This window comes from Pararge aegeria, chromosome 26 (genome assembly GCF_905163445.1).
Source record: "Pararge aegeria chromosome 26, ilParAegt1.1, whole genome shotgun sequence".
Classification (NCBI taxonomy): domain Eukaryota; kingdom Metazoa; phylum Arthropoda; class Insecta; order Lepidoptera; family Nymphalidae; genus Pararge; species Pararge aegeria.
The window spans coordinates 9,281,352-9,308,927 of record NC_053205.1 but is presented as its reverse complement, the minus strand read 5'-3'; the positions used below and the strand labels follow the sequence as shown (position 1 = coordinate 9,308,927).

Genomic DNA, 27,576 nt, shown 5'->3' with positions numbered 1-27,576 from the left:
TCTAGAAAAAATCCGCAACAGCGTACATCTATCTTTTGTGTCGAAGCCATTATAGCCTAAATAGTGAGCAATAAATGCACTTAAATTTAATACTTGTGTATAATCCACATTTTATAGTATAACAAATACTTTTATCGTTTCTCTTATTAAAGGTAGACAACTGATTTGGTCTTTTAACGCTAGTTATCCACTTTTTATTACCAATAGGTACTTCAAGATATTGACAATATGCAGATTATTGACAATAACATTGACGTTTAAGTGGTGGAGCAACATAAAGCTTCATTTAATCATTTGTTTATTTATTCAGATACAATTCCATTCCTAGACCGAGAGACTATTTCTGTGATATCTTGTATTCCGATATCTGTGTTCGAAATCAGAATGTCACCACAGACAAAAAGAAAATGTCACATCTAGCAAAACTGCGTATTTTCGCTGAGTGCTAAACATTTGTTGAATTAAGTGTTAAAATACATTTAAAACATGTGTAAAACTAATTAGCTAACAATTGAAATCATAAAATAAAGTGCTAATTGTTTTATGTGTGGAACTCTTGTGGTGCAGTGAAATTATCATAAACACAAATTGACAAGCAAATCGCAAATGTGGTGAAGAATTCTAACGAAAACGACGAATATTCCGAGAATACTTATTATCATCAATTAGACGTGAGTTTTTAAGGAGGTTTTTTCGTAAATTTTGAACTATCTATCGAACTGAGATCATCCTTCATGATCATTCCAAGATGGCTGCCCGTTACATTTTACGATTTATTTTGTAAACTTTGAAGATTATAGTTCACTCTTCTATACATTGAAGCTCGTTACACGATAACCTCTAATATTAGGTAAATATTTATTATACTTAGTACTCTTCTGTTGTATTAGGTCAGTAGAGGTTAATGAACTTGTGACATCTTCTCTTTATTGGGTAGACTTTGTGTCGCAGCGGTGAGCTCTGTTATATGTGCCAGGACCCGCATTCGAACGCCGACAAGGGCAATTAGTAATTTATTATGAGAAATGTTTCTGGCCTGGTGGGAGGCTTCAGCTGTGTCTACTTATCATTTTTATGACAAAGACAACCCAGCAAACTTATTGAATATAATAAAAAAAAAAAACATATATTACGATGATACACACTTCAAATTACTCAATAATATTTATAGCGTACCCAGCCCGCTGTGCGGGCTAGATTTTGCTTTATTTTATTTAAACAGTAAACTTACATGATAAAATTTTTAATTTAAGTCTCATAATATATTAAATTATTTATTTCTCTCCGTATTCATTCTCTTCTATTCTCTTCGCGGGTGAAGATCATTATCTACACCCATGTACACCCAACAATAGAATATTATCATAGTAAACAAAAACTGTATTTGACAGTTCAAAACTCGACTTTTGACTAGGAAACTAGGGTCACTGCCCACTGTGCCAATCGGACATCAAATTTAGCATTCCCGTATAATGTTGCCTAGAAACCAATTGGCACTATGGGTGTAATATAACAGCTGTATCCCTACCAGGTTAGCCAATTAAAATATTAGACTTACCACTAAGTTGATTGCAATAGTCAAGGGTTTAATCTTTCTTCATTCCATAGTTCCAACATTTTTCAAGGATAATCTGGTTTTTTTAACTTATATATATATATTATACATTTATTGAGGGGATGCCTGCCATTGCCAGACAGGTGATCAGTCACCAATCGTAAGGACCATTCCACCCTTTTCCCCCATGTTTGGGACACAGGTTTACTGGTGTCCCGGCAGCATCTCCCCCTGAAGCCTACCAATCTCTTTGGTGAACCTAACAATATCCCCTATAGAGTGGTTTGCTAGGTCTTCTTCACTTATTTATCTTTACCTTGTAGTTCCTATCTTACCAGTGTGTACATGAGGCACTCAACTATGAACTGAAAACTGGTTTCCACCTCACAACACTCTGGACAGGATGGATCTTCTACAATTCTCATTATCATTAGGTGTCTATTTAGCAGGCAATGTCTGTTGGTTATGCCTGTTACAGTTCTATATTGGTTCTGCTCTGTGACATTAGTTGTTTTGTCTTGTCAAATGACTTGAGAAATAATTTTGATTGCCTATTTTTTTAACTTAGTGTGATGTTATAAAGTCTATAGCCTTCTTCAATAAGTGAACTATGCAACACAAATAGGTTGTTCAAATTTGAACCAAATTGGTTAAACCAAAGGAACTATTCAGCTTTATAATAGTACAGATTTATTTCCTCGTCATGGCAATTTTTTTTGAGAATCTTTATTAATTATGCTTGTGTAAGTTATGCAAGTGGGAATAAGGCAGCCTGCCGGTTGGCACACTGGGCAGCAACCCTGTTTCCTAAGTCCAGGGCTGTGGTTTCAAGATTCCCACAACTGGAAAAATGTTTGTGTGATGATCATGAATGTTGTCCAGTGTCTGGGTCTGTATATAAGAAGTATATATGTGTATATTATATCCATAAAAATATTCAACACTTATTGTTACTATAGGTCAAGCTGCGCTTACTTTGTGGCTAGATGGTGATGGTTGTATTGTCATAGTATATTTATTTTATTATTTATTATTGATAAGGGCAAAATTCAGTTTTGTTTTTTAAAATCCTATTAATAGCCTGTACTGTTGGTGTGCCCCAAATGACTTATGTACATGTAGCCCTAATTGATCTCAATTGCACCAATTCAAGAGTATGAAATTGTTACACACTTTTTGCTGGATACAATTATGAATCATTATGCACTGATAGTTTAGGAGCCAGTGGCAAAAATATTATAGGTAAGCTGACTTACTACATATCTTCTCTTTGAAGAAAAGAAGAAATGTCTAAAAATATATAATGGCTAGAGGTATAGAGAAGATTATTATGTCAAGTCAAACTAAGTCAACTTCTGGCCTTAAACCACTACTGTCAGTTTTAGTAAACCTTTTTTTTTTATATCAATTCAAGTTTTCTAAATCTTGTAAATATATTAAACCACATCTTAATAATATGTCTCATTATATCTCACATGATAGAAATTTCTAAAGATTGTAAGCTGTAATATTATTTTGAAAAAGAGCAATCTGCTGAGTTTCTTGCATGCTCTTCTCAGTAGATTTGCCTTCTAAGCTGTTGGTAGAGTCACTAAATAGAGACTTGATATTTCAAAAGTGAATAAATATATGAATTATAGGTATAAATGTGTGGTTGAAAATTTAAAAGTATAACCCAAGTTTAGTCCCTAACACTTGGTTGCGCAAGGCATGTTTGTAATTTAATACCATATAAGCAGCTTACTTGTGAGTTAAATAAAATAAGGCTGTGTGGCACGAGCAGGCCTTAGTGTACAAATAAATTAGGTTTGTCACTAAAATGTCCACATGCTCCTAAACTAGTGTCAGTTAAACTAGGGATATATGTTGCTAAACCAGCTAATTTTCTTTGTTTGCAGTAAATTTTAGTGTATTTTGGTATGTTAGTGAGGTTGGTTTAGTCTTGTGAGTGATTTTTTAGTGTTAGTGAGGTCTGTTTTTCACAATTCCTATAATCCACAGCTAACTTCTTTTCATACCGGGCAATTTCTAGGCAAAGCTTGATACACTTATAATCTGTTACAATCAGTGAGATCTGGTGGCTAACTAATATCCGTTAAAGCATCATTATTACAAAAATAGCTGAACCCTGCTGCGTTACGGTGGCTTTTTTTATTGCCTTTACTTGTACTGACAAAATGAATTAAAATACTAAAACACTGTTCGTTCTGTTGTTACATAAATGATTTAGACTCTGCTCTCATTTCACAAAAGATAAATAAATAAAATAAATAAATAAATATACTACGACAATACACACATCGCCATCTAGCCCCAAAGTAAGCGTAGCTTGTGTTATGAGTACTAAGATGGCTGATGAATATTTTTATGAATAGGATACATAAATACTTAAAATATATATATAAACACCCAGACACTGAAAGACATTCATGTTTATCACACAAACATTTTCCAGTTGTGGGAATCGAACCCACGGCCTTGAACTCAGAAAGCAGGGTCGCTGCCCACTGCGCCAAACGGCCGTCAAAAATATTAATAGATAGAAACAATATTTTTAAACAGTTTTCACAAATCCTGCAGGAACCTTTTGTTTCCCTGTATAAATTAGTCTTAAGTTATTCTCTGTACAATCAACTATAAACCAAAAATCAAGTTGATTGCTTGTGGATCATTCTTGATGGGAAAGTTAATAAAGCTGTTGGATACTAAAGCTAATAAAGCTGAGGAATAAGATAAATTTTTTTCCTGGTCAAAAATGTCTCCTGCCCTAGATAGAAAGGCCAGAAGCCAACAACACTAATAAAAAAAAAACACAACCCAACGAAAAGCAAAACAAATTTAGAGTAGTATAGGTGTGTGTTATACAACATATCACCGAATTACGAAATAATGTGGAGGATGCATAAGGAATAACCCCAGTAGAAATATTAAATATGGTTTCATACAAACTTCATACAAACGAGACACGCATAGTACACACGCTATGCGACGCATACCTTTATAATACATAAAATAAGTGGCTGGAGCCACTTGATTTTAATTTTGCATGTGATCTTAAGGCTGTATCTGATTTATTGGAAAAGAGCAACTACTGAGTTTCTTGCCGGCTCTTCTCGGTAGAATCTGCTTTCCGAACCGGTGGTACACTTACGATGTCACTACAAACATACATACTTGACGTTTCAAAAGTGCGTATAAAGTAGGCCTACTTGAAATAAATGAATTTGAATTTATTTTCAGTAAAAAGATGGCAGTGGTTTACTCAAAAACTATTAGCTCAGAGACAGTTCATAATGACAGTTCTAAAGCCTGAGAAGCAATATTTCGGTTTTCATTGACACATAGACCAATCCTATCTGTAATGAATGAATTAATTTTGATTGTATTATTTTGCAGATGGTAGTTCGCTTGACGAACCGCTCATAGTTGGACCATCAAACAGCAACCATGGGTCAACAGGCTTCCAGAAAAAGTGAGTATTTTTAAACCTCCTTACCTGTATTTGTCGCGAGCTTATAAGTGTGAGGTACTGGGCCTGAAGACAAAAGTCTTCGAGCGTGTCGCCAGTAAAGACTTACGGATCTGAAACGTGTCGCTAATTATGGGCCTCATAAAAAAGCTCGTAGTCACTCGAGCGATGGAAAGAGCTAGGAGTATCTCTACGTGATCAAATCAAAAATAAGGACATCCGTAGAAGAACTGTTTTAGGTCATATAGGTACGTATAGGATATAGGTCAACGAGTCGCGAAGCTGTGTGTTGTGTTACTGTCATCACGCGTATTGCGGAGGGATGCTAGTTGTTAATCTAGCTCTTTTCTTTAGTAGTATCTATATATATAAAATGCAAAGGTGATTGACTGACTGACTGACTGATCTATCAACGCACAGCTCGAACCACTTTACAGGGTAGGCATCCGATAAGAAAGTATTTTTGAAAATTCCAACTTTCATCCCACATTTAATTTTACCCTTAAAAGGGTTAAATGTGGGATGAAAATCTTTCATTAATCAATTTATTTTTCAAGTTACATCCATGAAATTTTGATTTTAGGTTTTCGATTAAAAATAAAGAAATACGTGTTTCACAAATTTCAAAATTTCATCTCCAGGGGATGAAAATTTATATGAAAGTTTATGATTTTCTAAGTAATTTACGTTCATATTTTTCTATTCGTGGCAAGACATTTTTTTAAACCTTTGTAGTTAAAATTTACCAAATCAAAAATTGAAGAGCGAACTTAGCGTGAGCGAGCCGCGGGCGAAAGCTACTAGTGTATAAAACCGACTCCCCTCCCCCCAGATGCCACCCCCCCGAGCGGCGAGTGCGGCTGCGGCGCGTGGGAGCGGCGCCGCTACGCAGAGTCGCCCAGCAGCGTCCAGCGATACGTCAGCGCCGTGACCGACAGGTGCGTGACACTGCTGCTGCCAGCGGCCCCACCATTGGCGTGCACTTCATGAGGGCACAAGAGCACTGCCTACCCTCATATTACTAGATAGGCTAATATAAAATATATTTAGTGCTAAATGTGCCCTGCGGCTTCACCCGCGTAATTTTGGGGGGCAGCGTACTGCTACATAGTCTACACCTATAGTCATATATGAGATTTTTAGATTTTTTTCACAAACATTTTTTAAACTTGCGTAATTTTATTTTTTCAATGAAAAGTATACTATAGACGATTCAGAGTCAAGGTTGTATGCAGAATGAATTACTTTGTGAGTTACAAAACGAATAGTACGTACCTACGTAAGTAAATACCTACTTTAAAATAATAAATTCATTAAAAATATACACACATTTTACAGTGTGTATTTTTTTCATCTCTGCCGCCAAGCATAATTGCTTTGTTCCGGCCTGGAGGGCGTGGTTGCCGGTGTTATTACACTTACATGAGACGTAACACCTTTGTCTCAGGTTGATTGCACTTTGTATGACGCATTCCTCGCATGCCCTGCGAAGTGTTGCTGTTTATGGGCACTGATTTTTCACTTACCATCACGTGGTCTTTCTGTGTGTTCCGTCAGTTACTATTATACAGGGTTAAAAAAATAATTTAAAAAAGCTCTCGGCCTGTAGTTGTTTACATTAAAACTAACAACTTTTGTTATATAAGACTTTTTTCTTAACTCGATAGTTTGCGAAATATTCAATGTTCAATATTGTACACACTCTACTCGTTACTATTCTGTAATGGTACGTCGGCAACAGAGCGCGAACCGCGACTCTATCGTGCGGTCACTGACCCGACTACGCGACGTTGTCGAATCACATGTATTCAGTTTCACAGTGTAATGTCACTTTACAGAAATAAAATGATTTTTTTTTGGTAAGAAATAAATTTATGCTGAATTAAAAAAAGTCATAAAACAAAAGTTGCTCGTTTTAATGATGGGAACTGCAAGGCCGAGCGGTTTCTGTAATTTTTTTTATACCCTGTATATAAAAACCATATCATGTGGGCGCAACTGGGCCCTGCCCATCATTATTCATCACCACGCCACTCCTCGGATAGAAGCAGGTGTTACTTTAACATCATGTTTAATTTGATAGACAAATCTGCATTGTAGACTAGATGACCCGGTGATCTTTGTAAAATTTGCTAGTATGAGCCGCGTCAATAAATAAATCATTTATAAAAAGAGGCCGATGTCGGGCTTTTTTAGTGGGAGTCTTACGGACACGTTTTGTCGGTAGGGGGCGTAACTCGCCACGGCCGAAGCCTCCCACTAGACAAAACATTTGAATAAGTGATGTATAAGAAGTTTGATAATGAAAATTCAGCTTAATTTGCTATACTCCATGAAAACCAGAGAAATTTATAATTTTTTTCAATCTTTTTACGCCACCCGATACTGATCTAAAGAATTGTTTACAATTATTCATTGTAAAGTCAACATCTCCTGTGTATGCTCCGATTTTGGAGCGAAACTTGCGTACATAGTACATTTCCGATCTGTTTGGTGTGGAGTATAAGTATTGAAGAAATTATAAATTATATCGTACACATTGTCCTACATTTCGCGGAGTATAGCAAATTAAGTTTAATTTTCATAGTATATCATGGAATTTCGCTAAGTAATGCCTGTTTGTACAACGTGTATATGAAAACCCAAATAATACTACAACGAAGCATAAACATTCTTAGTGTTTACTTATTACAACGTTATTGAAGATAAAAGACCGACACGCGCATAGTACCTATGCTACGCGACGCGCACCTAACCTGATTTACTCAAAAACTATTAGGTTTTTGGTTTCACAGATAACTCTCAGAGACAGTACATAATGTACCTCTAAAGCCTGTGAAGTATTATTTTTGTTTTCAATTACACGTTGTATACTACCTTTTGCCGTGGCTAGTGACCATCTTACTGAAAGAGACATACCGCTAAGCGATACAGCATTCCGGTACGATGTCGCGTAGAAACCGATTAGGGGTGTGAGTTTGATAAAACTGCCATGACCCTTAGACATTATAATAGTTTAGCCCGTTACCATCTTAGACTGCATCATCATACAGGGCTAACTTGTAGTGGAATAAAAAAATAAAAAAAAAAGTAGAAAAAAGGCATGATCATGTAATTTGGACTTGGAGATTTCTCGAATTGGACCATCATTTTTAGTTTCCTGGACAGAGCCAGATTGGCGGCAGTCAATTTCAGACAAAAACATAATTACAGCAGCCAGTTACAACGATATAACTCATTGATCAGTGAAAGTAGTTCCATACAAAATGTACACCTACATTTTTTTTTTCGTTTTTCCACTGTTCCTTTTGTGTTTTTCTAATTTTCTTTTTTTTCCTAAACCATTTCAGCGTAATTGAGGGGCGAACAAAAAAGGAAGGATTAAATTGGTCGAGTCAAATTTCAGATTATGCAAGACACTCGGCAGTTGATAACTTTTATTGCGCCGTGTGGTGATGGTAAATCGGAATACATTTGTCACCACTCCACCCGTACTCTACTCTCGGGTGTTGTACGAGGCGACTAAGGGAATATAACGGAGAACGGGCATTAGTGTCCTCTCATCTGTGGTATAACGATACAACCATCTAATGCGATCACCAACCCGACTGCCCAAGAATGATTATGGGCATGCCCTCCCGTTCGGAGAGGTCTTTAGTCCACTGGACTTTTAGGCTATTTATGATAAAATGTCATTGTGCGTTGTTGTCAAGTCGCCGGTGTTGATGCTAAATATGCTCGAGAGTATAGATGTCTTTTAGAACTCTTTGCGATTCGCTTCTTCTCTTGCCCCTCCACTTTTGCAGGTTTGCCGTCATCTCGTCATTTAATTTTCCGTTGTTTCGCCCAGCGGAAAAATTGTGCTACGTTGGCTATTTTCTTGTATTCGTCGTCCTGTCCACTTCAGTTGGAGGTCTATCAGAGTTCCGGTGGAGGTCGACACTCCAGCACCTTATTGTCAAAAACACTCTGCAGGACAGAGAATTTGATCTTTAGCCAAAGTAAATTGATACGTAACCAATGGTACAGATTGCAACGTTTGGAGCTCGATTACAAGGCGCAAAATGGGATTTACCGGGTTTTTTTTTTGTTCTTTGTGGAAGAGTTATATCCCGTCCTTTGGGTAGGAAGGGAAGTGGCGAGAATCGCCATGGCATGAGTCTCGCTGGATTTGCTGACGCCCGGAAAACTACTTTTACACTTCCCGGAATTAATCCAACCACAGTCAGGATAGGAGGACGAGGAGATCGGAACATCCCGGACCACCCAAAAACTCCGCGATAGTGCTCCCAGACAGGGTAGCTAGGCCCTTTAGACTCTTAGCGTCCATCGGTCGTCCTAGCGATGAGCCACGCCCAATGCCTCTTCAGCTTCGCGACTGAGCTATCTTCTGGGGACCACCTCATTTCTGATTGGATCACTTATCGACCTTTCAGTTATTTTATATTATTGTTAGCAGTGGGATGTTAAATTTCTGAATCTTCTTTGGTCTAGTCAGCTCTGAAGTTTCCGCTGTGCTGCCGATCGCTTTGGCGTTCCAGCACGGCGCACCGGCCACACCGATATGTATTGGGGAAAAGGGTTTCATTTAACTGGCACTCCACGTTAGCCTGCTACCATTTTGGATTATCAAGGAACTAGTTACTAGTTTTTTCGGAACCAGTGGAGTTTTTTGTGACAGAGCTCGTGCGGTGAAGTAATACCGCCATGCTTATTTCTGCCGTCAAGCAGTTTATCTATGTTCCGGTCTGAAGGGCGTGGTTGTCGGTGTTATTACAGGCACATGATGTTCAACACACACTTTGTGGTTTACAATGGTTACATGGTTTACAACTTGTCAGCAGTTGGGCCACGTGCCTGGTGCGTCGATTATTAAGACGAGGAGTTGGGGCCGAGATTTGCCATATCGCCAGAGGTCCCCCCCCCCCTGTGGTTCAGCGGCCCTGGGCGGACACAGGGTGTCACTTTGTACGACAGGTTTCTCCGTTTTTAGGAGATGATTTTCCACTTGCCAGCAGTTGGGCCACGTGCTTGGTGCGTCAGTTATTGCGACGAGGAGTTGGAGCCAAGACGTGCAGTATCGCCCAAGGTCCCCCCCACCATGTGGTTCAGCGGTATCCGATGCTCGTGTTGCAGGTGGACAGGGCGCGAATGCGTGTGCCGCCGACGCCGCTGGCGCCGCCCCGCCTGCGTGTGTACCGCCTACCGCCGCGTGAGTGACGCGTGCCACGACGACGGGTGAGTTCTGGCTTCACCCGCGTTAGGGGTCCGCCATTAATTTCCTTCTCCCCCCTGGTGATATGCGATTAGGGGTCCGCCACAAATTCCTGTCTTACTCCCTTGGTGATTATGTGGTTAGGGGTCCGTTACTAATTCCCCCCTCTACCCCCGGTTATACGTGGTTAGGGGTTCTCCATTAATCAGGTGTTTTAGCATTTTTGCCCCACCCCCCATTGGTGTTACGTAGTTATGGGTTCCAAATTTCCCCTTTCCCCCTCTCCCCCTCCGTTGAAACGTGGTTAGGGGTCCGCCGATAATCACGTGTTTTTAGTAATTTTTTTATTTCTCCCTTTCCCCTTGGTGAAACGTACTAACTCTGAACACTAACTCTACTAACCCCTTACACATATCACAAACTAAACTCACCCAGAACCTCGTTTTTTTAACATCATCTTTTATTAACCACGTGCCTTGCAATATGACGTGGCCTAAGGTCGGAATAGTTAGACGGCCGACTGGCGCAGTGGGCAGCGACCCTGCTTTCAGAGTCCTAGGCCGTGTTCGATTGCCACAACTGGAAAATATTTGTGTGATGAGCACCAGCAATTTTCAGTGTCAGTATGTTGGTTGATATACAACGTGAAACCGAATCAGGATATAATGTGTTGACGGATGCATAAGTATATACTTACTCATATGGAATCACCCTGTAAAAATACAAACGAATTCTAACATTCCAAGTGTTAACGTATGACAACCCTATTGAAGATAAACACCGACACGCCCATAGTACCTACGCTACGCGACACGTACCTAATAAAGTTTAATTTTGCATGTGATGTTAGGACTGTAGCCTGTAAAGTAATATTTCGGTTTTCATTTACACGTTGTATATATTTATTCCTAAAATTATTTGTGTATATTATTCATACAAATATTCATCGTTGTATACAAAAAAGCTTTGATGTTATTAGTATTTCATGTGCTTTCGGCATTTTAAAACCTGCTTCCTATCCGATATAATGCCCGTTTTCACAAAACCTAGGCATCGCCTTAATCGAATGTCTATAGAAAAAAAACGTTTCACCAACTCTTAGGTGATAACTATTGGTGAACGGTTGATAGGAATCTTCTTAGATTATGCGTTACATATTTGAAAATCATTGGTGCTCACACAATATTTTTGCAGTTGTGAGAATCGAATTCACGGCCTTGGGCGCCCATATAAGGAAATCAGTAGATTAACCAGAAGAGTTACCGACCTAGCTCTAATAGTAGTGACCAATTATTCTGACATATATGTAGTATACTAGCTTCTGCCCGCGACTTCTTCTGCGTGGACTTCAGAATTGGGTCTAAAGCTTCTCTCGTTAGCAACTTTTAATCTTACCATGGGAACCATTCGATAGATCGGTAAAGAAAGTACATGTCCTCTGTGGCGTGCATAGAGGGTATGCACAGGGTATGCAGATGATATTAAATGAAGAAAATCTTAAGGGTAGGATTAAAGGCTTTTATCGTTATCGATCAGATTTAAAAAGATTAAAGGCGCTGTCGAGTTTCGACGATAAACAAAAAACACTGTATGAAGGTTTGTTTTTTATTTGTATTTTCCAGGTTGGCAGCGGTCTTGACGCTGGGGAGAGATCTTCGCAGGGAGTTAGATGCCATCGTCTTAAACAGTGGTATGTGACACACATTAACAGTTATTTATGCAACTGTTGCATAATGACCCCTCATTATGCATATTTAAACACGAGTTCTAATTCCAGCACGCACCTCCAACTTTTCAAATTAATATGTGTTTTAAGCAATTAAAATATCACTTGCTTCGACGGTGAAGGGAGACAGCGTGAGGAAACCTGCATGCCTGAGTGTTCTACATAATGTTCTCAAAGGTGTGTGGAGTCCACCAATCTGCATTGGGCCAGCGTGGTGGACTAACCCCTGAGCCCCTACCCGTGCCCTAAAAACGAAAAGGGCTAACTTATAGTTTTATAAAAAAACGTGTTCGTTTGTTTGTCACAGACGGCGATGCGAACAGGGATACCCGAGAGCCCACGGCGGAGCTCTACGTGCTGTCGGTAGAGCCTACCAGAGCGTATGTATCACTCTGTATTTCACATCATCAGCGAGTCGGGTGGTAGCGCAAAAACTACTTTAAGACCAGCGGATACAGACCGCTCATCGTTGTCGCAACAGAGCAACTGCTGAGTTTGTTGCCGGCTTCCTCTCTGTGGAATCTGCCTTCCGAACCGATACAAACAGACATACTTGACGTTTTAAAAGTGCCTATATTAGGCCTGCTCCGACGAGACATCCAAAGTGAACAAAAAAAAATCTTCAGTCGCCTCGTACGAAATCCGAAGAGAAAAAAAAAATTCTTAGTCGCCTCGTACGACATCCAAAAAGGAAAAAAAAATAATTCCTTAGTCGCCTCGTACGACATCCGAAGAGGAAAAAATTGAAAAAATATTTTCGTACAATTATAACTTAAGATAAAAATCTTTTCAAAAATGTTATCCTACGCCTTATTCTACGTTGTAGAAAAAACGACTCTAACAATACATAAAAGTTTTATTATAACGCATTATCGATTATTAAAGAAATGGACATAATAAACATAATTAAATTTAGCAAGCTAAAAAACTCATTATCGGACAACCAAGTTTCACTCAACATAAAAATTTGAATCAATTAAATCACCGGAATGAGCCCGCAGACTCTGACAACTGAAAGTGTACACTGTCAAACCTTATAGCTAACTTCATGGTGTCGGTTATTTGTGACGGTGCGCGCGCGCGCATCTTAAAAAAAAATTACTCTCATCATTTTTCGCTAACGCGCCAAAAGAAGTATAACTTCAATAATAACTTTTATTCTCAAATCACTTCTTGAAGGGGAGACCTATAAATGTCAGATGTAATTGGTATTTAGGCAGGGCATATGAAACATGAAGCGGTGATGGCGCATTGGGTTCCTACCCAATGCGCCATCACCGCTTCATGTAACTATCTGGAAGCCGAATTCGAATCCCCGCACGCGACTCTAACTTTTCTAAGTTATGTGCGTTTTAAGTAATAAGAATATCACTTGCTAGAACGATGAAGGAAAACATCGTGAGGAAACCTGCATGCCTGAGAGTTCTGCATGCCTGAAAACTTTTCTAAATACTTGAACGTTGCTCACGAGCACCGCCATGTGGAATGTTGAGTCGACCGTTATTGTTCTGATCGTCGTTTCACTCAATGGTCTTCCCGCGAAAAGCTTCGACCAACATCTTAAGAAGCTTTCGCTTGGTTGTTGGATCAAGGGTCGGATACAGAAGGCAGTAGTCCTTGAAACGGCGCGTACTGTGAGAAGGTTCCTCACTCTGGAGACCTGACCGCCGGAATAGTGTTTTTCTTTTATAATTGATATAAGAAAAACAGAAATAATTATTAGGGTATTTGTAAACCCTAATAATTATTGACTAGTTAATAGATAGTTTTCAAGAAACAGTTACAATTATATTTGATTAATAACCAATGTTCATGGCATTGAGTTGGTGGGTATTTCGATATAAATACGACTTCATTATCGTTGAACCTCAGTCCTACATGGACTCGAACGATGCTAAGATAGCTCCTGGTGTCTTAGTCGTTTGTCATATGGTTACGCAAATATTTAAAAAAAAATGTTTATATTTTTCAGCGACGGCGAGTCCTCGGAGGGAGCTCGGCGGAGGGAACGTGCGCAGGCCACCGACCGCGCCATACGCCGGTTCCAGGTATGCGCCGCTGACTTGACGCCAGAATCAAAGTCAAAGTCCAAAGGCAAAGTACAAAGTCGAAGTACAAAGTCAAAGTCCAAAGTCATAAATATCCTTATTCAAGTAAGCTGACTTGTAGTGTAAATAATCACACATCATTAGTGCCATCCATGTGCCTATTTGAATGAAGGAATATTTGACTTTGACTTTGCCTCAAAGCAGAATTGCTGTCACTTCATCGAAGATGAAGACGTCAGCCTTTACGGGATTAGTTATGGCTTTTAAACAACTTTTAGCAAACTGGGCCCTGCTTTCTGGGTTCAAAGGCCGTGGGTTCGATTCCCACAACTGGAAAATGTTTGTGTGATGAATATGAATGTCTTTCAATGTTCGAGTGTTTATATGTATATTTATTTATTTAATTATTTAGCAATACACCCCGTGAATACATTACAGTTGCCCAACTCGTCTCCCCCGGACTATTAAAAGAATTTAACGACAGCAAGTAATGATTACAAGAAATAAAATAAATCATAAAAAGAAGCTATATAAAAATAAGAATGAAAAAAAAACCACCGGTTCACCCTCCGCCTATATAATATTGCACATCAAAAATGTTTTAGATTCCCCCTTGTTGATTTCCAGGTGGTGTGTGGGGGGGAGCTACGCGCGCTGTTGCTTCGCGCGCCGCAGTTGGACAACCCGTCGCCGCCCACCACGGTCCACACGCAGGTAGGTGACGACGTTGCTTTTTATAAAAACCGACAACAACAGGGTGTGGGTGCCCCCCTATATACCAAAAGAGCTTTTTGTGACAGATCTGGTCCGGGAAAGTATTTCCGCCATACTTTTTTCTGCCAAAAAGCATGACTGTATACCGGTTCCGGATTACCCTTTGGGTAGTGGCGTGCATAGAGGGCAAGCATAGGTTATGCAGACGATATTAAATGAAGAGGATCCCCAGTACCAGTTATAAAAAACTATAGTCGTAAAAAAGTTATAGGCCCGTTTTGACATTTGTGCAAGACCATAGAATGTAACTTGGAACAAAACTGAAAGAAACTTTAGGGAAGAGGATAGGCATTGTAAGAGTTTAAAAAAACCTACCCTCAAGTATTTATAACTCGTATAGGAGATTTTCTTCATTTTATATCTTCTGCATACCCTGTGCATACCCTCTATGCACGCCCACTGCCTTTGGGTACGGAACGGATAATACAACGTGTAAATGAAAACCGAAATAATACTTCACAGGCTTTAGAGGTACATTATGTACTGTCTCTGGGACTTATCTGTGAAACCGACCACTGCCATAGTTTTTACTGAAAGAAATCAGACACAGCCCTAACATGTGACTCCTGTCACTTTTTTCGGCACGCGTCGCGTAGCGTAGGTACTATGCGCGTGTCGGTCTTTTATCATTCAATAGGGTTGCCATACGTAAACACTTAGGACGTTTTGAATTCGTTTGTATGAAAAAATAAATATGCTTCTTTTTATTTAATATTTTAACAGGGCGATTCCTTATGAAATATACTTATGCATCGTTCAACATTATTTCGTAATTCGGTTACACGTTGGATATAGGCTCCCGTACCAGTTGTGCAGAAGCGATTTGAAAATTTATAATTTTTGTATATGAGTATGGTATGAGACAAATATTATATCCCCTGATTAAATTTACTTGCAAGGGATAAAATTTGCGTGTCATACTGGCAAAGCATGAAAAATGGGAATACGAGAATTTCACTCCCGTTTATTATCCCTAATCAGCTATTAGTACGCTAATGCTTCTAGACAAGAGTTACCTTCTAGGCAAGAGTGAACAGGCCTTTTTTTAGACGAGATTGCAGTAAGGTCTGTACTGTGTAGCGTCAAATAAAGTTGAGATAAATATCTAATGATAACAATAATCACTAGTAGTTTTGAAAGGCTTCGGCCGTAGTTACAACTGTTCCGACAATATTGTAACGTTCTTATTGAAAACTCGTGATATAAAAAATATCTGTACTTATTATCTGGGTACAACCTAACGATAGCGCGATTCAATAAGTCGACCAATGTGGTATACGCCATCTGTCGTCGGTTGCGGTAAACTATGCGTAACATTCAAAGTTAGATTGTTTGTTTCCATTATGTTTTCATCACTTTAGTGGAAATAACCTGTGCTTAACTTTATTTTTTTATTTTCTCTTTTTAAATTTGCTCAAACGTCACTCTGGTCTCAGCTGAAAATAAGCGGCATGCATATACCGTAAGTGCATGGCAAATGCTGGGCTGTACACCCTATCTGTCTAGTGTTCCTCTTAACGTGAATAAATGTATTTCTTTCTATTAATAAAGACTAAGATACCTCATATTTGCATCGTTCGACTACATAGAGGACTGAAGTGTATCGAAAATGCACGCGTATTTATATCAAAATACCCACCGGAAACTATTTTGTGATTAAAATAATATTATATGAGGGATCACTACTATACAATAGTCTACCCAAAGACATTTGTTGCGGGAAATCTTTTAAATCATTGAAAAACAAGTTAAAAAGCATTGTTTAAATTTTTTATAAACGCGCCACTGTTTGTATTGTTTTTGTATCACACAAAACTAGATAATATATTACCACTTCTTTATGTTAATTTTTTATTTCTCATTAAGTGAAACTGTTTCTTTTGAGAATAAATGTCATTAATTTTTTTTAAATGCCAATACATTTAAAAAAAATATAGTTATCAAAAGTTTAATTTAATTATTCACCCACTTTATAAAATTACTGTTACACTATGTATTTTTTTTTATTATTTAACATACATATTCATAATAATTATTTTGTTATTTTTCTTTTTAATTTTTTTTTTCAAACTTTAATCGCGTTGAAACTTATATCTTTGACGTAACTTTCCAGGTGGACTACAAACACTGCCTGGTGCCCGACCTACAGGAGATTACGGCCTGCTCGTTCTATTGGGGCAAGATGGACCGCTACGAGGCCGAACGGCTGCTGGACAACAAGCCGGAAGGTGAGTGCGAGCGCTAGCCCACAGCTGGGCACGGCACTTACGTTGTTGTTGGATATTCAAATTATCGAGAAATGCTATATAGGCCTTATAACATAACGCTTTGATAAATGGTAGCGAAGTATAACTTTGTAAAAAAATAAAATAACCATTTGTGCTTACTTTGCGGAAACGATAAAATGGAATTGAGTAAGACGGAATTGTTCCTTTTTAAAAGTTCTAAAAAAAGTTCCTCCTCCTCGACAGCATATTTATTATGTCTATCTTAGTCACTTTAGGTGTAATTCTACCGAAATTTTTAAGTTGTGTATTCTTATATAAAAAAAAAAGTGAGTAATTATTTAAATCGGTTATCATTTGAGGGCGTTATGTCGTCCTCTCTCCCAAAAGAACTGAGCTTAATTTCGGGATAAAAAGCATCATATATTACTTCTAATACCTTTAGGAATATGTGTACATAGTTTCATGATGATCGGTTCAGTTTTTTGCGTGAAAGCGTAACAAACAAACTTACATTCACATTTATAATATTAGTAGGGATAAAAGTGGTAATAAAATTTGTCGTAAAATAATGTATCATTTGAGATATATAAGCACGATAATAAATATTTATCATCATCAAAATAATGAGAATTATCCATTCGTTTTTCATCATGATTGCTAAAAGCAAACTTAGTCACAGGTAGCAACTAGTAATAAAATTATTGATCGGAAGATTTAATGCAATAGAAGTATCAGATGTATGATTCGAAATTAAATAGATTTTTAATTTGTGTCTACTCTGTCCTTATTCGAAAAGGGAAATATAGAAAACTTCATATGAAATTTTACCATACTTAGGTTTTCACGATGACTACAAAATTCAATATTAATTTATTTCAAGTAGGCCTAGTTTATAAGCATTTTTGAAACGTCAAGTCTGTCTGTGTGTAGTGACTCTACCACCGGTTCGGAAGGCAGATTCCACCGAGAAGAAGCCGGCAAGAAACTGATTAGTCGCTCTTTTCCAACATAATTTTACAATTTATCAATCATTGTTCTATCTTGTGTGAGAAGAGAAGCGGAGCGGCTTGCTTCCAGTCAACCTTATCATTAAGAAATTCATAAATCGTATAGTAACCACGATGTATTAAATGTGTTCTTATACATTCTTCAAACTTATGTAATGGTAAATCTAATATTACCTTCGGTATCATGTTATAAAAGCGTATACTCAGCCCCACAAAGGTTTTCTGTACTTTCCTATGATATGGTATGCTGATATAATTAATTTATGACCAATTCTAGTAATTCGATTGTTTATATCCACTCTTTTTTTTTTTAATAAAGATTGATGTTTTGTTTTACACAGATTAAATTTTTATAAATATATTGCGAAGCTACTGTAAGTAAAATAATAATAATGAAAATCATTTATTCATACGATTATTAAATAGTGACAGAAATCATAGCTTACTACGTACTTGGTTGAATCACTGATACATAAACTGAGTAAAAACTCGTACTAAGTATACCTATTTCTTTAAATTTTCCACGGAGGGATTCCCTTGATCTAAGTTTGTATATTTATGGGACAGCTCTTTTTCTGTTCATCAAAGAGCCCGTTGGACATATCACCACGGAAGGCTGTATTTTTGAATTTGTCTTATTCTGCAAACAATGTATTTCAAATAAATATAATTATAATATGTACTCTGTCCTTATGCGAAAAGGGAAATATGAGAGTTGACACGAAATTCTACAAAACTAATATTTTTGCGATGAATCGATCAGTCACACGCAAACACACAGCACTCGGCAAGGTCGGGCCAAATAATAAAAGATATTGCCTATTTTCTATTAAGAAAAACTAATAATCACGCTTTTATACATAAACTATACTAAAAGGTAGAAATTAGTTTGGTTATTCATACCAATCGTGTTTTTTAGTTATTTTTAAAATTTAAATATAATTTTTATTTATTTTAACACGTGTATGCGCCAAGTTATATTAAGTTATTTAAGATTTTTATTTCGAATGAGTGGACTGTATTTTTTGCGGTAAATTGGTGTACAAAAGAAAGATACAAAGGAATCAGAGCACAAGGAAGACAGCACTTACTTGACCTTAGTTTTCATGGGTATCCGGTAGGAGCACGCCGTCCGTTGATCCAAATATTCCTCGCGAAGTCCTCTCTTCTCGAACACCACCACTTATGTTATATTTCGGCACACACATAAATATAGGAATTATGCTTAAAAGGATCTCATTGAAACTTCTAAGGTATATTATGATATTTTATGGCTTATTTTCAGGCAGCCAGTAAACTCGTATTGCCCGTTACTTTTCGCAATCGGAAAGCAAGTAGTCCGCAAACGTCTTAATCGTTTGCTTCCGTTAATTTAAGTGACAGCTCTGCGTTCTAGTGTTTTTGAGGCGTATGAGGGCGCCAGTCTCTTCACGGAGAATCGTTCAGTGCTGTTTTAGGTTGGATATGGGAGAATAGGAACACCAATGAAATTTTAAATTATTATTTAAGACTTAATTATAACTTGGCGCAACCAACACGATTGTTTTTTTCTATTTCAAAACATACTGAAAAGTAATTTATTTACGACCAGCATTTATTATTAAATTTCCCTAATTCACGAGCGCAGACTATAATATTATGTTTATTGCCATTATTTATACTTTATAATAATAAACTATAAACAGTTTTATATTCATAAGTATAAAAATAATAAAAATATTGTTCACATAATGAGAAAAGCTAATGTAATAGCAAAAAAAGTATGAAACTTGACGACTTCGTATCAACACTTAGTTTGACATGTGCGAAACTAGATGGCACCACTGGTAGCTTCTATCGCGCTATCGGTGTGTTCAACCCAGAAGGTATAACCGCGGGTCGCTCTCTTCTTAGTCAGCCGTAAAAGGTCCCGGTTATTATTACTAACACATTTTTGCAATGGGCTTGTAAGATATACAAAACCATTTTATATCCTGATGAAATCGCTTCGCAATAGACATGCGCAAAACGGTACGTCAAAAGGTAATGCAACATTACTCATCACTTCCAAAAAGGTGATGTTACACTGTAATATCACTATCACCCCAAACATCACTTGAGATGTTGCATTGCATGTAATGCGGAGACGTCGACTCGACGATTCGAGTAATGCAATGTGTAGGCAATGGGTAATGTAATGAGTAATTTACGACTATGAGCGAAAACACACTGTTGATGTGACTCGAGAATCGAGATGCAATTGTGTGTTATTTTATTACTTTGTTTGTATATACATATATTATGCGTATGCGATTATGTTATCGAATTATTGTGCCTATTTTAAATGTATTTGTATTGTAATAAGTATACTATAGATAGACAAATTAATAAAGCATGAGTATCAAGTTGATTTTCCTTCATACTTGACCCCAGAAAAACTAAATCAAAAAGGGGCTCCAGGCTTAGGACTGGCAATCTTCATTTTATAGAAGACAGGCGTATTTAAAAATCAACTTTATATACAATGATTATTGATAATTATATACATGTTTGCATATTTACATTTATGTACAAATTGTTTTTTTTTATGGTTTTTTAAATTATTTTTTTGCTATTGGCGATTTTGTGAATTTTATTTACACTTTACATCAGTTGCAGCTTATAAACATTAACTGAGATAGTTTTCTCGTTGTTAGGCGCGTTCTTCTATCATTGAGAGTTAAGCCCGCCTTCGAGAAAACCCGCTCACAAGGAACAGACGTAGCTGTTATATGTAAACGTTTAAGCATATAAGTGTAGAGACAGCGATATACAGCTTTTCGTTCCTTCCACCACAACAAAGGATTTTGGTTCCGGTTTATTAGTGGTTCCTGTATATATTTGTCGAATTCCACAATACCTGCGGCAACGGGGTTTTCTGGAACTAAACGCGCGACTTCCTCATCAAACTGTTCCCAAATTGAATTTGCTTTTGAAGGAACTGTACTAGGTTCAGCAGGTTCTGGAATGTTAGAACGTTCGCTGGGCAGGATAATCCTCCCAATTTTTGATTTTAGTTCTGCTGCGGCAGTGTCAAAATTTTTAATATCTCTGAATCCCCTTTGTTTGAAGCGTGGGTCAAGTATTGTGGCTTCTCTGAGCAACACGTTTTTTTCAACGTCGCCGAACCGTTGCATCATTTCATCTTTCAAACGGGTAACAAACGCTTTGATTGGTTCTGTGGTTTCCGCTGAAAACTTTTCAATTTGGTTGCTCATGAGCTTACAAAAAACTATGTATTTTGAAGCAGAGACATAGTTTTCGCCGCTAACCTCATTCGTGACCTCGTAAAATATGGACAAAATTGGGATCGCTTTTTCCACAACTATCCAATCGTTCGGCGATAAGGCCAGGTCTGATCTGATTATTGCTATGGTAGCAATGATAGCGTCTTTTATTTTAAAGAACCTATTGAGCATATCAAATGTAGAATTCCATCTTGTACTGATATCTTGCTTCAATTTGAGTGGTGCGATATTCATTTGCTCTTGAATTTCTTTTAGCTTTCTAGCTCCAGGTAGGCTTCTATTAAAATATTCTACCACATTCTTGACTTTCGTTACTGTCTCTGAGATAGTAGTGAGGCTGTTCTGTACTAATAAATTAATAGAATGTGCGAAACAGCTTACGGAACGCCAACCGCCAATACGAACAGCACCCAGAATATTAGCTGCATTGTCACTGACGACCGCAGTGATTTTATAATCGATGTTCCATTCACAAAACTTCTCGTGCAAAAATTCTGATATATTAACCATGGTGTGACTCTCGTTATAGTTGCAACAACCAATCATCACAGAGCATAACTTGTAAGTGTCTGGGTCGATATAATGAGCTGTTATGGCTATATAATCGTCATTAGTTACTGATCGCCACCCATCCGTAGTTATGCAAACGGCAATTGCTTTTACAATTTCTTTTTTTACCCTTTCGAGCGCTTTATTATATGCTTTGGGTAGTAGACTTTCGGAAAGCGTTTTACGAGTGGGTAATTTATATCCTGGGTTTAACATTTCCACCAATTTCCGGAACTCCTGTTCCTCCACTATTCTTAAAGCATGATAGCCTTTAGCTATCATTTTAAGGAGTTGTTCATCCAGCTGTTGCGATTTAATAAGTGAAAGAGGCTTTTTTATCTCAATGTAATCTTTCATTGAAGTTGAGGCTATCTGCGTACTCCTTCTGACTGTCGTGGCTTTAGTAGAGGTTGTTGCAGTAGATGTTGTTGCAATAGGCGCTGTTGACGTAGATGTTGCAGTGCTTGTAGTTGGCACCTCTTGTACGTTCTGGTCTAAATCTGTACTACTAGCATTTTCTTCATGGTCATCTATACGCTCTAGCCTATTTAATTTAATATTTATGGTGGGGTGAACTTTCTTCATGTGCCTACTCAAAGACCCGATAGAACTCGAAGACATAGCGAGAGTCTTTGAACAGTAATTACACTTAGCTTTTTTTGGCTCCGTACTTTCAAAATGATCCCAGAGTGGACTATATTTACGTTTTGATGCCATTTTTCACTTCATCACAAAGTTCAGTCAAACTCAAAGACTAAAGTTTATTTACAATACTTAAAATAGTTTATTTACACTGAAATATTGGTCATTACTAATTAGGTACACTTAAACAGTACTTATAAAACAAGTTTATACCAGCACTATTTCACTATTATTACTGCGAAACTATTATTATCTCCACTATTTGTACCTAATTAGTACAAATAGTGTAGATATGAGAAATTACTTAGAAGTTGCGGCAAGACGCGTGAAGTATAGCACTAGGTACTAGCGAAACTAAAACAAACAAAATTCTGTTTTGTTTACGTAGGTACGTACTAAACCTTGAACGGCAACAAGTAAGAGTTTGGCGCCTTTCATGAAAATATGGAGAAATTTTAAATGTTGACCTTTAAGTCATTACAATAAACATCAAAATTGCACTAAATGACATATTTGCATTACATACAAACAATTGCCACACCATTTCAGACAAACTGTGAATTATATATTTAGCTCGCTCATTTTTACTAAGAATTTCTTTCTTAGTCGTCTGTCTCTTTCTACGCAGCGCGCGCCGCCGCTCCAGCCAGCCGGCGCCCGGCCGGCCGAGTGTTGCCGAGTGCCGACTTGCCGTGCCGAGTGATATATACACGAGTCGAACCGATACGAAACGAATGCTATGAATGCCGTTCCAAGTGACGTGATTGGAAGCGAGTAATGTGTGATGTGTGATGGCTAGCGCGCTCGTGTAATGAGTGATGTTGCATCACCTCTTCAAGTAACATTACTTCTGTAATATCATACGCATCACTTACCCATCTCTACTTCGCAAGTTTGCTTTACTGTTCCATATGGGCATACTGTATGAAAATTGTGAAAGCAAAATGCTTGTTTGATTTTATTACTCAATACTCAAATGAATTGGGAATCGAGTCACTTTTTGAAGAGTCGTAATGGCAGTAAATAGAATCGCTTGAATATTGTTATGATATATGATTCGTGTATTACGAATTACGTATTTATATTCTTAGTAAGGTTGGTATTTATTTTGAATAAATCAAATCTAGTCTTAATATATATAAATCTCCTGTCACGATGTTTGTCCGCGATGGACTCCTAAACAACTTAACCGATTTTAAATTAAATTGACACACCGTGAGCAGTCTGGTCCAACTTAAGAGATAGGATAGCTTAGATCTTTAATTATAGTCGCAATTTTATTTTATTGCAAATTATTTGTCTATAATTAATTGACAGTCACATGTTATATATATACTACTATACTCATTTAAGGCTTAGCGATACTGAATACTTTAAAAACAATATCAAACGCAGACGAAGTCGCGGGCAACAGCTAGTGTTATATAAAAATGAAACTTTTGATAACTATAAATGTCATCAAATTTACCAGATATTGTATTAAATAGTTTTAAGATTTTTATATGCATTTTAAATTTATAAAATTTATAAAAACAATTAAAATTATATTTGATTCATAACCATTGTTCATGACATTCAGTTGGTGGGTATTTCGATATGAATACGGCTGCATTGTCAATGAACCTCAGTCCTACATGGACTTGAACGATGCTAATATACCTCCCGGTGTCTTTATCACACGTTAATTACAGGTTACTGTACAATTGATGAATTTCTTAATGACAAGGTTGCTTGGAAGAATCAGATTCGGATTGTGGAAACATATATGTATGAACGCTTCATAATTGCCTGTGATAGGCCTACATTAATAAAGAAATTTTGAATAAATGAATTTTGAACTCTCCCTCTGTCCTGTCGCAGGCACGTTCCTGCTACGCGACTCCGCGCAGGAGGAGCACCTGTTCTCGGTGTCGTTCCGCAAGTACGGGCGCTCGCTGCACGCGCGCATCGAGCACTACCAGCACCGGTTCAGCTTCGACTCGCACGACCCCGCCGTGTTCGCCGCGCCCACCGTCACCGGCCTCATCGAGCACTACAAGGTGACCCACCAGCACGGCACGGCACAACGCAGTGTATCACAGCACAGCGCAGCACAGCACTGGTTATCGCCCTCATCGTGTACACCTCATCATCATCGTCATCATCATCGTCATCAGCCAAAAGCTCAACACAGCGTTGCACAGCACAGAGCAGCGCAGCACAGCACTGGTTTTCGCCCTCATCAAGCACACCTCATCATCATCATAATTGTTATCAGCCAACAGTACAACAGCGCAGCACGGCATAGCACAGCACAGCACAGCACAGCACAGCACAGCACAGCACAGCACAGCACAGCACAGCACAGAGGAGCGCAGCACAGCACTGGCTATCGCCCTCATCGATACACATCATCAACATCGTCATCAGCCAATATTACAACACAGCACAGCACAGCACAGAAATTACAATACCTATTATCCACTTTTAGAATATAAAATCGATAAATAAATACATCTCGTGATTTTGATAAGTTCTGACCGGTCTTGATAAACATTTTTACTGGTTACTAGAAACGCCAACAAACCTTCGCAGCGTCTGCGAATAGCAGAATTATAATGAAAAACATGTGGTATTTTGTTTCTGTATTTCGGTGTTGTATCTGTATAGTCTTAAGTATTTGTGTATATTATTCATAGAAATATTCATCAGTCATCTTAGTACCCATAACACAAGCGACGCTTACTTTAGGGCTAGATGGAGATGTGTGTATTTTTATTTTTTTTATTTTTTATTATTTATTATTTATTATTTATTATTTATTAGCTTTCAAGGAAAACAAACAGTACTACACATACAAGTAATGCCGTATTTTTATATAACATAAACCAATGAAGTTTCAACAACTTAGTTATATATAACACTAGCTGTTGCCCGCGACTTCGTCTGCGTTTGATTTTGTTTTTAAAGTATTCAGTATCGCTAAGCTTTAAATGAGTATAGTAGTATATATATATACCAATTAATTATAGACAAATAATTTGAAATAAAATAAAATTGCGACTATAATTAAAGATCTAAGCTATCCTATCTCTTAAGTTGGACCAGACTGCTCACGGTGTACCAATTTAATTTTTAATCGGTTAAGTAGTTTAGGAGTCCATCGCGGACAAACATCGTGACAGGAGATTTATATATATTAAGATTAACCACAATTGCTAAGGAATATGTACCAACGCGAAAATTATACATTAATTATTATTATTTTTTTTTAATTAAAACAAAACTTTTAAGCTTATAATACTTATTTTGCCATAGTAAATTTCCTAAAAGTGCCAATTTTGACAAAAAAAATGTATTGTTGTAGTATTTATATAGTTTTTTTTTTCTCTTCTGGCTTTACAGAGATTAGCCAATCTCTGGTGTACTAGTTTGTAATGAGTGTGTTAGAGGCGTAATGTAATAGTCTGTACGTCCCCCCACCAGCAGGACCCCGCGTGCGTGATGTTCTTCGAGCCGATGCTGACGGCGCCGCTTCCGCGGAACTCGCCCTTCGCCCTCCAGCAGTTGGCGCGCGCCGTCATCGTGTCGCACGTCAACTACGACGGTGAGGGAGCGCCGGTGACGCGCACTACATACGTGCACAAAAGCACTGCCTGGCTGGCGCACTTTTTTTTTTAAATTTATATTTTATTGTACCACAAGTTGGCTTTTGCAATCTGACCTTGTTAGTGCTGATGCAGTCTAACTAACTAGTAAAGGGCTAACGAATCAGAGGGTAACGGATGGGCGAGAAAAACGAGTGCGGTTGTGGCCAAAAACTTTAGGAATTAAAAAACAAATATATACAACGTGTAAATGAAAACCGAAATATTACTTCACAGTCTTTAGAGGAACATTATGTACCACAACAAACTTAGCCGGGTAATTTTTTTTTGTTATCACCATCTTTGTCTCCACAGTAAATTTATGCTAATAAGTAATAAGCTATGAAGCCAGAGCAATTCACACCCAAGCTTTTTTATCGTTTAAGTAATCCTTAATATTAAAATAGGATTTTTCTAAACTAGGCCTACTTGAAATAATTTGACGGCTGACTGGCGCAGTGGGCAGCGACCCTGCTTTCTTAGTCCTAGGCCGTGGGTTCAATTCCCACAACTGGAAAATGTTTGTGTGATGAACATGTTTGTTTTCCAGTGTCTGGGTGTTTGTATCTGTATATTATAAGTATTTATATGTATTATATTCATAAAAATATTCTTAGTAGCCATAACACAAGCTACGCTTACTTTGGGGCTAGATGGCGATGTGTGTATTGTCCTATTATAAAAAAAAATGAATTTTGAATTACAGTCAAAATCTGTTATAACGACATCGAAGGGACTACTCATATTTAGTCGTAGAAACCGATAGTTGTAACAACCGGTGACAGGTATTAATAGGAAAGATGTGTGACATGTATGTAAAACGCGATTTTTCTTCGATATTTATGTGTTTTCTTATTTGCGACCTGTTAAAATTTTCACAGTTAACTCAACAATATGGTTTTGTGCGTCTTATACAATACGCAACAAATAACAAACTAACTTAACAGATGTGCTTTGTTTCTAAAAATTATAAAAGACCCTAAATTTTTTTTTACGATAATAGCCATTGACCATTATACTGTGCCAGATGTGGATACTATTACCTATTCAAATTGTTCACAATACAGCTGGACCGGTCGTTCTACAGATATAATGGTCGCTTAATGCGGTATGTAAACAATGTCGTAAAAACCAATGTTTTCCAATAAGGCGGTCATATAGCATTCAGTCAGGACCTTTGATTTTGGTCAATTTAATCGGCATGTTGTTCTAAACAATATTGCCATGAACGGTTTTGACTGTATATATAAGATGTGACCTCTGCTTTTCCCCAGGCGTGGAGCAATTGCCGTTGCCGTCCCGGCTGCGCGCCTACCTCAAGGAGTACCACTACCGGCAGCGCGTGCGCGTCCGCCGCCTCGAGCCGGACGCGTACGAGCCGCAGATGTAGCATATGTACTACATCCCGCGCATCCGCTACAAGAGCGGCCTCTGGTGCGTGGTGCACGAGAACCAGTAAGCGCGCGGCGGC

At 37.9% G+C, this 27,576-nt stretch overlaps 1 protein-coding gene across 3 annotated transcripts; it reads left to right on the top strand.

The window, feature by feature from the left end:
- The first annotated feature begins 409 nt into the window (after nt 1-409).
- Nucleotides 410-27,576, top strand: LOC120635103 (suppressor of cytokine signaling 5-like). Of its 3 annotated transcripts, none has more exons than XM_039906020.1 (12): nt 410-671; nt 4,952-5,027; nt 5,857-5,962; nt 10,161-10,262; nt 11,862-11,929; nt 12,273-12,345; nt 13,938-14,013; nt 14,641-14,727; nt 16,901-17,015; nt 24,340-24,518; nt 25,948-26,065; nt 27,380-27,576. In XM_039906020.1, the coding sequence occupies exons 2-12, from the start codon at nt 5,003-5,005 to the stop codon at nt 27,493-27,495; spliced, it is 1,065 nt and encodes a 354-aa protein (XP_039761954.1). In that variant the 5' UTR covers nt 410-671; nt 4,952-5,002; the 3' UTR covers nt 27,496-27,576. The 3 variants fall into 3 exon arrangements, with proteins under 3 accessions (XP_039761954.1, XP_039761953.1, XP_039761955.1); XM_039906019.1 differs by having other exon boundaries at nt 25,945-26,065; XM_039906021.1 differs by lacking the exon at nt 10,161-10,262 and having other exon boundaries at nt 25,945-26,065.